Here is a 14,370-nt window from a genome sequence, read left to right as displayed (position 1 = left end):
TGTAAATGGTATTATCGATTAAAGACACATCAGGCAAAAACTGCTAACTAACGGATAACGCACTTTAGCAACTATCTTTGGTTTGTTAAGGTTTCTAATACCTAAACATTGAGTTTTCAAGCAATGATAAGTGACTTGCAACATATAAGCGAAAATAGCCAACAAAAGACAATTAAGAGATTTGTCAAATTAAAATTTTTTAATATATGTTTTGTCATTTGATTGTCATCGTATCACAACTTTCTCATGAGAGAACCTCTCATCTCTGCTAAATTTATTTAGAATTCTTTTTTAATGATAATATATATGTTTTTCTATTTACTGCATTTCTAGTCTATCTCTTGGGACTCTGGTATACATAACTTTTGTAGCAAATAATTATTTAATTAATATTAAATATTATATTCAATTCACCCACTATATGTTACTGTGTTATATGTTGGTGTTTTATCAATAATTGTAACGACAGCAACAGTGTCTATGGGTTTTTGAGCACAGAGAATATTTTACATTTACTTTACACTTTCTTTAACTTGAAAAATATTAACTACAGTTAAAGTAAAATTAAATCTTTGTCGTTCTCCTAGTTTTTATTTTTTTGTCTACTTTCCATAATATTAGCGCTTTACTATGTCTGCATTCATTTGAAACCAATTATACTGTTTGGCCCCCTCTTGGCAGTTTATTTGTCTTTCCCTGTACCCTTTATTCCACGTTTTGGCCCATGCTGCAAGCCATTCATTTCCTACGTTGAAATTGAAAATATTGGCAAGTATGGATTTCTGCTATAAAAATAGATTTGAGTTTATATATTCTGGGGAGGAGGATTTAAATAAGGAACAGGGTTCGCTCTCTGGAACACATGTAGGAATAATATATGATCCAGTTTCTCTGTCTGCATTTAATATTAGAGTGAAACTTGAGCTAGAATACCAAATTATCTATATATAAAACAGCCTTCCATTGCATTCTTAATGAGACACTCCAGATACTATAACGACTTATTGCCTTTTCACTCTCAAGTTGGGATACTTGGAATATTATTCCCTAAGGTACTTTGGTGTAAAATTTACAACCAAGTAGTGAATTCCTCACAATTCTCTATTTAGTAAGTAGTTCTGCACATGTTCCTCTACCTATATATATATCAAAGTAGTTTCATGGTTTTACAGGGCCTAATATAAATACAAGTGATATTGTTGCACTTGTAACATGATTTCATTATGTATAGTGCCCTCTGATCCTCTATGTTTGCATGGGTTCGTCCTCTTTTAGATTGCAGAGTCTGCAAATGCTGTCCCAGACACTCTTTGCACTATACACATTAAATAATCGTTTAAAGATAGCTGGCGCCACAATAATACCCAATAACCAGTGCAGCGTAAATTCACCCAAGTGCTATGCCAAAAAACACTTATACATACATAGGTTCTGGATACAAAGTAAGGTGATAGCACACAAATGGTAAGCATATTTCACAGTAGCAGCAATAAGTAAGGTAGAACCTGTTAATAAAAACATAAAAGCGACATAGCGCAGACCGTATAAAGTGGTATCCGTGCAGGTAACACAAAGGACACTCACATATTCAAGAGCCCTTCAGGTCGGCTCTGAACTCAGTAGACCTGGTATCCCCCACTCAGGTTGCTGGTATGTAGAAGGTCCCAACAATGTTATTCTCCACAATTGCTACATGATCACAATTGTGGAGATTAACATCATTGGGTCCTCCCCCATACCTCTGAAAAGATGAAATAATAAATAAATAAAAAAAATTGTTCAAATCTACGTATTTACTTAACATGGCTTTGTCATCAAGCTGTATTAGAAAAATTTCTCTAATTTAGCTAATCTACCAAATTAGACTTATTTTTAGCCGAAATTTAGCAATTTGATTCATTTCAGCACAGTTCTTTAGTCTTGTACTTTAAAAAATAAATATTTTGTTTCTTTTTTTGGGTGTGAAAACCTGGATATCGAGGGCACGCTATGAAAAAGAGAGAAATCTTAATGTACCCTTCAGGGTAAAACACTCTAAATAAATAAATCAATATACATAAGTAAAAATGAATACATATTTATGACATAAAATTGAGTTAATACATTTTGCAGAGTACAATACAACAACACAAGGGAATAATACAATGTTTTTCTTAAAGGGCCACTAAAAACATCCAGAACACATCATCTCAATGTCTAAATCTAATTAGAAAGGAGAACACTATAGTTTAAGGAATTCATGTTTGTATACAGGAATCACTTGCTCTTACATTAAAGTGAATAAAACAGAATAAACTTCTATTCATTGTGCTAGCCAAACCTATTCAATAGTATGATATTCTGACATGATGATGTTGATGATTTACTGCTATACCAAGGACTGCTAACTTGGATACGGCATTGTCATAACTCGTAGGCTGACGCGGATTTTCACAAAAAAATTCAGCTATGCTTTCAGTTTGGCTACTTTGGTCTAAAATTTGAAATGTTCTTTGTATTCACTTTGCAATCTCACTTTCGTGAATAACTCTGTAAATCTATTTGGTATGTTGTGGATTAAATATGGGGACCTCAGGAAAATAATAATCACATAAACAGAGAACTTGTAAAGCCTTGGGCATTCAGTCAATAAAGCAGGCCATACTTGTTTGGTGTGTCCCGTTTATTCATATAAACATGGTGCTCCCTCTGTATCACTGTCAACAGTAATACCATATGAAAAATGAAACAACAATCACAAAGATAAATGGTCATGCAGGAGCCTTTAACTAAAAGACCCACATTTTTATTGTTATCAAAAGTGAAAATTACAAGTGGTGGTCACGTTGGATTAAAAAAAAAAAAAAAATCACTACCTAACATGTTTTGTACACAAATATAATAACATGTTTTAATGTGCCATTGTAGCACAATACTTAAAAATAATTTACATTTAGAGCATGGGAGCAGCTGTGCTTCATGATTACACAAAGAAAGTGAACTGTAGGTCAAAATGTGCCAAGTTTACTAATACATAACTTGCATCAACATTGCACAACTGAATATGGAACATGTGGAATATGGATAAACAATGTATTCTACTCTGTGGTTCAAAGAAAACCAACCATTGGTGAAGACATTAAATACAGACGTGCACGAAGGAAAGAAATATTAAGCTAACCACATAGATCTAATCAGCAACTGAATATATTGTTCCAAAGTTTCTGTGTTGTACCCACACCATATCTCCATGATGGATATTCTTGGCACTCCAGATATTTAGGAACTACAGTGACTATGATGCTCTACCAGTCTGTTGACATAAGTAGATGACTTGGCCAGTCCTATAGGAGTAAAATGATTTTTTTGAGATTGGCCAATATGTAAGAGACTTGCTTAATGCTTACACAGTGTTAAGAAAGAACTGTGGCATGTGTTGCATTGTCATATGAACTTTAATAATAGGTAAAGATGGTTCTAATTAATAAATTACACATAAATATGTTCATTTGTCAAATTGCATCTATCCACACAAGACTTCATTATCCAAATGCCTGATGGCATTTCATGAGCAGTAACAGCCTCAGATAACCGATTCCTGTAAACGTTTTTTAGTCTTCCACATTACCGTTGAGGATCTTTGACCCATTCCCCCCTACAGAAGTTCTTTAACTTGCATTAAGTCCAGTAACTTAGGTCCATTTGTCATAGTTTTTCTTGCATATTTAAGATTCTTCTCTTAATCCACTTTGTTTAGCGTCTTGTTTAGTGTCATTACACAAGATATTTAAACATTCTGCACTATAACCTTCCGACACATTGAAAACAAATCTAGATTCTGTCAATGACAGATACATTCAAAGCAATAAGGAATATTATGGACCCAACAGTCGTGAGTTGTAAAGTTCAGAAGGAAGGTTAATCAAACTCACAAACACCAGACCCCAATGTTTCTGCAGAAATGCCTTTACCAAGGGAGAATCATTTGAGGAACTAATTTCTCTCCAAACGCTGTTAAGGCCAAATTATAATTTTTTTTTGTTTGACTTGTCTGTTTGGAGAACAGCATCTCACAAGGTACATACTGGATGTTTGGTCAAGAACATTCACGATGTAACAAGGATGGCATAGTACAATGATGGACTTTCTGTAATGAACATTGTAGTCCACATACATTTTCTTACTACCATAAGTACAAATGTTTCCAAAATGCTCAATTGCGGTCATCATCTGATGCCTTCTCTTCTTCCTGTAAATTCCATTCTTTTGTTACATAATGGAAATAATTCAATAACCTACGCATAATGAATAAAACTGTTTAATTAGTGGCAGAGTAATGTTGCTTGTATTCCTTTCATATGTTAATATGCATTCAGTGAACATCTTTAATGGTTTATATCATATATATATATATATATATATATATATATATATATATATATATATACTTTGTTTTGTTTTTTGCTATAACACGTTGATGTGCTTTGTTTGTTTTATTTTAGTATTAATTCTTAGGATACTTTTGGTTAAGCTGTCAGAAGAATCAAGTCAACCATATGTTCTTCATAAAAAAAAATCACAAAATATAATTGTTTTGTTAATAAACTACCATGTGAAAAGTAATTATAAACAATTACAAAGCAGTTTAAAATATTTGCCATTCCTTGTGAAAAAAAAAAAATTTATTAAATTGTGTTCTTTCTCTCTTGACTAAGAATGTATTTTCGTATTGTCTGCAGGGTCAAAATTCCTTTTTATCTTTGATTACACATTCTAATACAATTAAAGGGGAACTGACACTTCTCCATAATTTACATCATTGAATACTTCAATAACTTCTTTGCTCCCAAAAACGACTTTGTTTTTTGTGTTTCCAAACTCTCGTTGTATTTATATTCTGGCTATATTCTGGCTGTTATCTCACATCTTCTAAAACTTTTCCATCTTTCTGTGCAAAATTCACAGAACACTTGTGTACATCTCAAACTAGTTTTAAAGGACCCACTTGGAACCACTGTTCTGTGGTTTTATGTAAAGACCACTTTTCTAAATATTAAATAATGGATTTTTGGTGGCCATTTAGAAATTAAAAGCACTGGATATAGTGCTGGCCTTAAGCTTCTCTATGTAGGTGTGTTGTGAGAGGGATTTACTTTTTGTCCAATTTTGACTGTTATCTGCCCAAGCTTTTCTCACATTTTTAATTCATACACTTATACCTTTTTTTGTTTTTATCTTTCAGTACATCTCACTGATGCAACCACATTGTGTTTCAATTAAAAATGAAAATGTCTCTTTGCAAGTACTGTGACTACATGCTTTTACTAACATAGATAACCAAACTGTATTGCCATACTCGATGTCTGAACAGGAAGGAATAGGCATTGGGTGGCACAGAAACCATTTAACATCCACCTCCAACTCCACATTAGGTCCCCAAAGCTCCTCTATTAGGAGCATTGGGTTGGACAATTGTGGAAGAGGAAATGCCTCCTCTGTGACATTGTGAAAAGTGGAGAGGTATGCAGAATGAGAGAACCACAACGTTGGATAAAGGTAAGCAAATAATTTGTTGTCTTAACATGTTATTGCTAATTATAACTGATTACAAGTAGGGGCACTATAGCATTAGGAATACAAATTTGTATTCCTTTGGTTGCTCATCATATTTTGTTTTTTCCTTATTATGTATTACATTCCATAACACAGACATCATATTTTATGCAGTTATTACTATTATTAGGCAAAACACGGTGTGAAAGACAACATTGAGATTGGACAAAACTCAAGAAGTTTGCCATTTGCTCAGCCACCAATTAGATCTCAAGTATCTCCTATTGTGCACCAACAGAGGAAGCCTATATCCTTTTCCATATTATACTGATCTTACTCACAACATCGGTCCAAAACCATAGTACCATGCAGTTAGCTTTGCAGAAGACAATCCAGCATAAATGTCATTTTACTAGTTTGAACAGTTTTCCTGAAAGATATGGACGTTCTTATGAACGATTTAACATTGTGAAAAACGGTTAACACAAGTAATGGTTTTGTGCCACAAGCAGAGCTTTATTTGACAAAGATGATGGACTCGTTTTAAATTGATTGTGTTCTTCAAATGTAACTAATTCACAGTAAGAGGTTTTTTATGATTTGACTGCAAATATGATCACATGAAAAGAATTCAGAAATAACTGTCAAATTGTACTGGTTTTAATACACATCTTTATGGCAAAATCATAGATAAGATTATTTAGCATTAAGTGTATCAAATTATGCAGCAATTGTTATCAAGCAGACTCAGAGGTTGCTAATGAAAATGTCAGATATTTTCTTACAGAAATGGTTATTTGACAAATGTGATGACAGAAAGCAAACATGATTATATCTATTCATTGCAGTACATTCAAATGAAATACACTTTTTGTTATATTTAAAGCATACAGTATTGCAGCAAATATTAAAAAGAAGGCTGTTAAAAAGGGCAATTTCTTATTTGCCTTTGTCCAGTATAAATCACATAGTAACGGAATGCTCTGTTACCTTGGTACATGAGGAGGTCAGCATCCTTCCCACCGATTATGGGCACTGACCTGGAATGTGGTTCTGTTTTGTGAAGGCCAATCAGACTGCTTTCCCCCTGGTTTGAGATTGCAATTGTTGCAAGGTTGGGATACCCATGTTTTAAAAGGAGATGTTGCTTGTTCTTCACATTATGTATGTTTGTTTATATTTTTCTAGTTTCCCACACAGGCTTAAAGACTAGTCAGAAAAGGCTAGTCCTTGTTCAAAATAAAGTATAGTGTGGTGTCCTGGTTGATTTGTTGAGGGACCTGTTGGTTGGCTGCTTGGTCCATGTAGCCTGGGACAAGTAAAAAAAAAACTAGGCCTGTACCCTCTTGTATTACCTTTCAGGGAGATGGGCATGCTAAAACCCCATGGACCAGTGGATAGTTTTTTAGCCTGTATCTCCACAGGGTACAGACCATGCCTCCCCCTCTTTTAACCCTGTTACCATGGCAACACTCTGACAATATCAGACTTTGTGAAAGGGAGAGATGGTGGCTGTCTGGCTCAGAGTTTTTGGGTGCTGCCTTGCATGGCTGACAGGGGAGATCCTTTGATCTCCCCTGCCAGTCTTGGTCCATGGCCATAGCAGTCCGCTTTGCCAGGTTTCCTCGATGGCCTGTCCGAGCCTGGCTTTTAGTGCAGTTACACAATCCTCTTCACTGGCTATTGCTTCTTTAGTTATAGTTTTAAATACCTTGGCTGTAGGTGCTATCAGATTAGCAGCCTACTCATAACCTACTGTATTCACTAGCTGTACAAGATTATACTACTAGCAGCACCAGGGCTTGTCGGTCACATGGTTACATAAACATAAATAAAAGTGCTTACAGGAACAAAAACAAGTGGATGAGCTTCTATATCAGTTAACAGCCTTGTGACCAGCATGCTAAAGTGTGAGTTCAAAATAAATAATAATCATGAAACTCCGGATGTGCGTTTTGCTGCTCATAAGGACCTTCATTAAGAAAAATCGGTTAGTTGGAATTAGTTTATAAAAAAAATAATTATAATTATTTGGACAAACTGAATTTAGAGGAACATTGAAGTGGCCTGGGTGCAGTGCCCTAGGCCCCTTAACACTGCAATTTTAATTATTGCAGTTTTTGATAAACTGCAATAAATACATTGCAGTGTTAACTCCACCTCTAGTGGTTGTCTACCAGACAGCTACTAGAGGAACTTCTGGGTAGTTAGGCAACTTTGGTCACCTGAATGACTCTTGCCGCCTTAACGCTATGTGTGTGGACATCCAGCGTCACCCAAAACACCAAAAGGAAGCATTTTATAATGTTTTTCTATGGGTGAAGTCCTAATGAGATTGTGGCGCTTGCCGCGCATGCGTATTAGGCCCCCCCCCCCACTGGCTGACATCTGCAGAGGAGGAGCGGAGGCATTGCCTGAATCAGATAAGTGTTGGAAGTGGGCACGAGGAAGGGGGGCACTAGAAGAAGCTATAGTGCTAGGAAAACAACTCTGTTTACCTAGCACTATAGTTTTCCTTTAAGTTCATGTGTTTCGGTTCATCCAAATTTTTAATGCAGATTAATGACATTTTTGTACCATTATCTCATTAAATAAATGCAACATATAACATGGAAAACATTGGTTAAGTTCATCAATTGCATGAAATATCTTTCCAAAAGTGGTGATAAGAAAAAAGAATAGGGAAAATGCCAATAATCATAAACATGAACCTCAATTTCACAAGATAGCATTTTCCAACAGCCCCTCATTGATTTATTGGTTAAAATGTCACAAATGACTTTGCTAGAGAAACACAGTATTCACTTAATGTTATAGGATGCTGAGCAATCAACATCATTCTATCATATATCAGTAGTGAATGTCTCAATAAATCAGAAAAACTGTTAAAAAAAAAAAAGTAAAGTTCACTGGCTGTAAAACTGCAGCCAAAGGCTATGCTGTATTTATCTTATTTGAAACCTACATTACAGAAATGACTCGAATAGAATACAGTGTAATACAATGTAATAGGAAATAGCACTCATACCTTCTGGTGGTCTTAAAGTTGTTGTTTGCGTTTTAGATAAGGTTATGTATATGCATGCATTTAACCCCTTAAGGACACATGACATGTGTGACATGTCATGATTCCCTTTTATTCCAGAAGTTTGGTCCCAAGCTCATTAAAGGGACACGTTATGTACGAAAACCACTAGATTTTATTTTGGTGATTTTAGTGTATTTATGCTGTCGCTTTACTCAGACAACGTAAAACATTGCGGTTTCCGATAAAATAGCAATGTTTGCATTTGTCCGAGAACCGTTTGTTGTTGCAGTTTTCACATTTCTCTAAACATGTTATTTTATGTAAATACGTGTTGTACTGTTTTGTTGTTGTAGGTGTGATGTTACTTTATATTTGCACTTGCAACTTTAATAAAGAATTAAAAACAAAAACTAAATAGATCTAGTAGGACAGACATTTCACAAAATGACTCGTGGCAAAGGTGTCATCTTATGACAGTGCTACATTTAAAGTCACTAAACTCCTTAGTACAACTAATTGCTTTGCCAATTTTTTTTTTTTTTAAGATTTAATGGCCATATGCTAGATTTGTTTCTAATGCCTAGGGCATCAGTATATTATGTGGATGAACTGCCTTATAGAATGCATGCAGTCCCCACTTGACTTGAGAAAGGCCATCTCTGTAGAAAGACCTGTTTGCCGAAACATTGTCATGTTGCGCGTGTTCCAATAGAAAGTCTGTAGTATGATGGCATTTGTGTGCCTGGGCTCTCTCTGAATATGGAAGCAATGAGTGAGGCTGAAACAGCTGAACTCAATAATTAGAAAGGACATCCACATACTATTGACCTTATAGTGTACCTATACAGCTATTTATAAAGGTAAGGAAATCATCATAGAATATGACGGATGGATAATAAAATGTCAGTAACGATTTGTATGTTGGATAGATAGATAGATGGATAGAGATGGATAGATATGGATAGATATGGATAGATATGGATAGATAGATCTGGATGGATGGAATGTTTCCAGGAAATAAGTCCATAAACCTTTGCAAGTTGCAGATTTTTAAAAATGAAATCAATATGTTAATGTAGCTCAAAACTTAGGAAGTAATGGAAAACATGCATTTGTAATCTTTGAAGCTTGCGGAGAGCTCAGCACACAGTATCCTTTGTCTTAGTGCAAGCTGATATGTCTTAAGGATTTTTCAGACTCAAATGTTCTGCATTGCAGCTCTCTGGCAAGGCATTAGAGAAAAACGAACGTGTTTCTCCTGCATCAAAATGAAATTTGTAACAATTAAAAGTTTATACGCACATGTTCATTTACACACTTAATGGACACTTACTGGACAATTGGACACCAACATTCTATAAATATTATCACTTGCTGCTCGTCATGATGCGATCCCACCACACATTTTATTTGTTACTCTCGTTTTGTTCACTAATCCTTATTGCATTCCTACTATTTTGGCAGTAGGCTCTGCTTATTGGCACATTGCCCAGACTGTGATTGGATACACATGTATCAAAATACTGGGACATATTTATAAAACTGATGCAATTCCAGGACACAATTTTAAAAAAGCATGCAGAAACCTTGTGACAGCTTCAAGTACTCCACTTTCTAACAAAATTGATCCAGTGTTGTGTTAACAAATATCAGAAACAATATTGATTTGATTTATCATTATCTACTAATTGCATGTGTAAAAGAATCCACAGAGTCTAGGTAATACATAATAAGACCTTCATGACAAATAACACGTCAGGGTTATTGTGATACAATGGGATTTGTCCACTAAGATGTAAGTGTAATTTTAATTATTTTATGGAAGCAAATGTCATTTTTAAAATGCACTTAACAAGGGACTTTCTCAGTTACCCGGTATTTTCACTTTGAATGCCCTCCGATTAATGAGGTATTGTCATTTGCTGGCAGTTCTCTCTAACATGAAAATATTATTGGATTAACAATTCCTGTGTCATCTGTTATTGAAAGTGACTGTTGCTATAGAAGCAATGAGTAACTGATACTGATCACTACTCTATCAGAATTTGGGATTGATGGTGCCCTAGTGTAGCGGAGCAGTTGACTATTTTAATTTAGTCAAGTTGTATTATCAGTCCGTAGTTTTCCATCACACTTCTATCTCCTCCATCCTTTGCAATATCACTCCTGTACCACCCTAAACATTCTGTAACGAGAACAGGGGTGACTGGTTCCTGACTTGGGATTCAGACCGGTTTCCTTCCCTTTAGGCACAAGGGATTATAACAAGGGATCATAACCGTTCTCCGGGAATGAATCGATCTCTCTGCCTAATCTATTTTTCCAGGCATGAATTGATGCCTCCACCAATCCCTCAGCCTCATCCTTACACCCAAGCAGGAGTCAATCCGTCTGCCTTCTCCAAACATCATTTCACTATCTTTATAAAGACACATTTTTGGCTTTGAGACCTAGCTCTTTGTCTACAGGTCCTACATCCCAGTAGAAGATCCCAGGAGCAGTGTTGTCGGAGAACAGGCACTTAAACTCTGTCACCAAACTCCTAAATAGGCGTTATACTCCTACTCCTAAATAGGAATACTCCTAAATAGGAATAATTAGAAATCTATTCCAAAAGGAACAGGCTGTTTTTTGTTTTTTTTAATTCAAACTTACCTTTAAGAATGCTATATTCAACTTATGGTGATGCGTTATAAAGTGCATACAACCTTAACATATGGCAAAACATGAAGCTGGGGCAAATTTTCAAAACTGGAGCAAGCCATTGAAGACACTATACTCCATTGGACTTCGTTAGTTGCCATGTACATTGTAATCCTTAGAGCTAGCAGTTTTCAAGTTACACATGCCAGCCTAGGCCTAAATGTGCTACTGTCTCTAGCACATCTTTTATAATTAAGTAATCAATAAATACAAAAAGCTCTCACTGGGTGCACACTAACAAAATGTCTGTCATGCAAAGATAAACGTTAATTGTTCCTTTTAAATTGGACTTTCTCAATTTACAACATGGCAGAGTAACATTTTAATACTCCGTATCTACACATTGTGCTATGAATGGTTAGCAAAGGTATGAATGTCTGCACTTTACCCAGAATCCTCTCTGATTTGTCCCAGAATATTTTGCTTCCTGGTCACATCAGAAAAAAATGCTGCGTGAGGCATATGGGTTTGCATGTGGCTACATATTCCCTCAGCAAAGAAACCAGATATGTGATATGCATTCCTATGAGACCAAATGTCTGGGTGACTGTCTTGCTGGTTTACAATGTTCCCTGAGGTGCAGGCTAGAAAATGTTGGCTATTTATCTGAGGCAGTGAGCAAGGCCTGGCTCATCACAATTCTATTAGTTTTACTGTATACTTCACTGAACATAAGAGCTCATCCAGTTTATCTGCAGTTATATATTACATTGAATACAAAGATTCCGACATTCATTTCATACATTGTATCTTGCAGCAGCTTGCAGCTCCGGGGTATGTTTCAATGGAGGAAAATGCGTGCAAGGTTCAACCCAATTGTGTCTGTGTCCGTCTGGTTTTCAAGGGCCTCGCTGCCAGTATGGTAAGTACTCTAACGAGATTTTCCTGGTAAATTTGTATCTGTTTACTATATGTAAAATCAGTACATGATCTTTCTTAATATTTTTACATTTTGAGAAAACTTTATTTTTATCTAAAAAATATATTGTGTTATACGTAATGTTTTGGCATGCATTCAGTATGTAGACTCTCAATAACTAAGTACATTGTGAGGTTACCGATGGCAATATCTGAATTTCACATAACAAAGATTGGAAAACGTTTCCATGTCATTTCTTCTGGATTATGTTTACCAAGAAGAGCATCATGGGAAACGGTACCAAACAGTGGCAGATCCAATAGTAACCCATCTTTATCAAAGGATGTAAATTTACCGGCTTTACAGCACTTGACTAATACAACACTGTGCAGTTATACTCAAATGATCAATCTCCATTATCTAAATTATTATTATTTCTTTTAATTTTGCCAATTTTTATTGATCTTTTGGGGGATACAGAAAGAAGAAGGGGTGGGGGAAAAGGACAATAGTTAGATAACAGTGGCATGCTTACATATACTTAGTACAGTGGTATGAGCACACCCGTTGGTGCCTCATTGTCAGTAATACATGTGCGTTTTGCAGTATAGAGATTGAATACACAGTTTCCATCTGGAGAATCATGCTACATTAGTGTACTTAGTTCAACAAATTAGGTCATGCTTGCTTCAGGTATGGCGTTGGTGATTTGGATATTCCCTATCTAGGATACCACTGGGAGAAGGTGGAAATCGGTTGTGGGGGTAACGGGGGGGGGGGGGGGGAGGGGGAGGTAACACAGAAGTAGGTGTCACTCCCAGGCGTGAAGTGGCTTACACTGACCTTATTCAGTACCGTTTTGTGTACATGTACATGTGTGTACATTGGTTCATGCCTTTAGGAACACAGCTGTCGGTTGGCAGATACATGCTTTAGCCATCTGCAACTCCGTTCATTTTGGGGGGGGGGGATTATTGCGCTCCATGTATTGGCGCCAATCATCCCATGCCTCTTGCCAGTCCTTCTTTGGAAGGGGGGTTCGCCTGGCCGCTATTTCATATAGCATTGTAGTTTCTAATAGTTGTGTAAATTCGGTGATTGGCATAGGAAGAGGTGATTTCCAGTGTCTACTAAGTACCGTAAGGGCCGCCATGAGTATCTGATATGTTAGGTATTTTTGCTTCCACCTCATTCCTTTTGGAAATATTTGGAGGAGGTATGCTCTCTTGAATCATGGTGGAAACTGCGTCCCAGAATGGGGCTAAGATGGGACAGGTCCACCAAATATGGAGCATCGTGCCTTTATGCTGCTGGCATCTCCAGCATATGTCAGATGCTTGGGGGTGCGCCGCTTTAATGCGAGTAGGTACTAAATACCACCTGTATAGGATTTTGCAAGAGAGCTCCATGTGTGAGACACATTTAGAAAGGGTGTTATCCGCCTTTAGAATGTTTTTCCACTGCTGCGGAGTTAGGTTATATTTGAATTCTTTCTCCCATGCAGTTGTGAAAGAGAATTTTGTATAATCGTTGTGTGTGTGTATTGATTGGTAGATTTCAGGGATTAATTTTTTAGGGGGCAAGAGGCGTAGGCATATTTTTTCTACCGCCGTCAGCTGTGGTTCCTGTACATTTCCAGTCCCAATCATAGTTTGCTTGTGGAACTAGGACTTTATTAGTAAATAGGAAAAGGAGACTTGTGCGTTGAGGTGGTAGGAATCTTGTAGTTCCTTGAAACTTCTAAGTTCCTAATCTTGTAGGAGGTGGTGTAGATGCGTGATACCATGTTCATGCCACAATGTGTGGTTGAAATTGGGGATTATGTATTGTAGTGTTTTTAGGGGCGTGGCTCGTGATGTTTTACCTATCCAACCAACTTTGCGGCAGTGTGTGTCCCAAAAGTGTAGTGTCAGTGCTGTGACTGGAAGCATCACGCTCGTCGGTGGTCTGTGGGTTTTTGGGAGCCATGCCAATATGTTTATGGGGATGTTGTTTGTATGGTATGTCTCTATCTCTTCCCATGGAGTTGGGTGAGTTCGGTGGCATGCTGCTAAAAGTGGGCCCAGGATGGCTGCACGGTAGTAGCTGTCTAAGTTGGGTACACCCATCCCTCCTTTCTCCTGCGGCAGCTATAATGTGCTTTTCACTACCCGTGGTTTGTTATAAATTCCATTAGTGTTTGTTGTGCTTCCAGAAGGAAACGGGGGGGTAATTTTATTGGCAGTGTTCTGAATAAATATTGCAGTTT

General features: G+C 36.6%; 1 protein-coding gene across 1 annotated transcript in view; it reads left to right on the top strand.

Moving 5' to 3' along the window:
* Nucleotides 1–14,370, top strand: part of MEGF6 (multiple EGF like domains 6) — a 517,377-nt gene that overhangs the window by 123,983 nt on the left and 379,024 nt on the right. Inside the window, exon 5 of the mRNA XM_063435729.1 lies at nucleotides 12,021–12,125. Within this exon, the coding sequence (XP_063291799.1) occupies nucleotides 12,021–12,125 (105 nt within the window). The remainder of the gene's footprint in view (nucleotides 1–12,020; nucleotides 12,126–14,370) is intronic.

Source organism: Pelobates fuscus, chromosome 11, assembly GCF_036172605.1.
Source record: "Pelobates fuscus isolate aPelFus1 chromosome 11, aPelFus1.pri, whole genome shotgun sequence".
Lineage (NCBI taxonomy): Eukaryota > Metazoa > Chordata > Amphibia > Anura > Pelobatidae > Pelobates > Pelobates fuscus.
The sequence above is the reverse complement of the archived record's forward strand: the minus strand, read 5'-3'. Positions and strand labels throughout refer to the sequence as shown.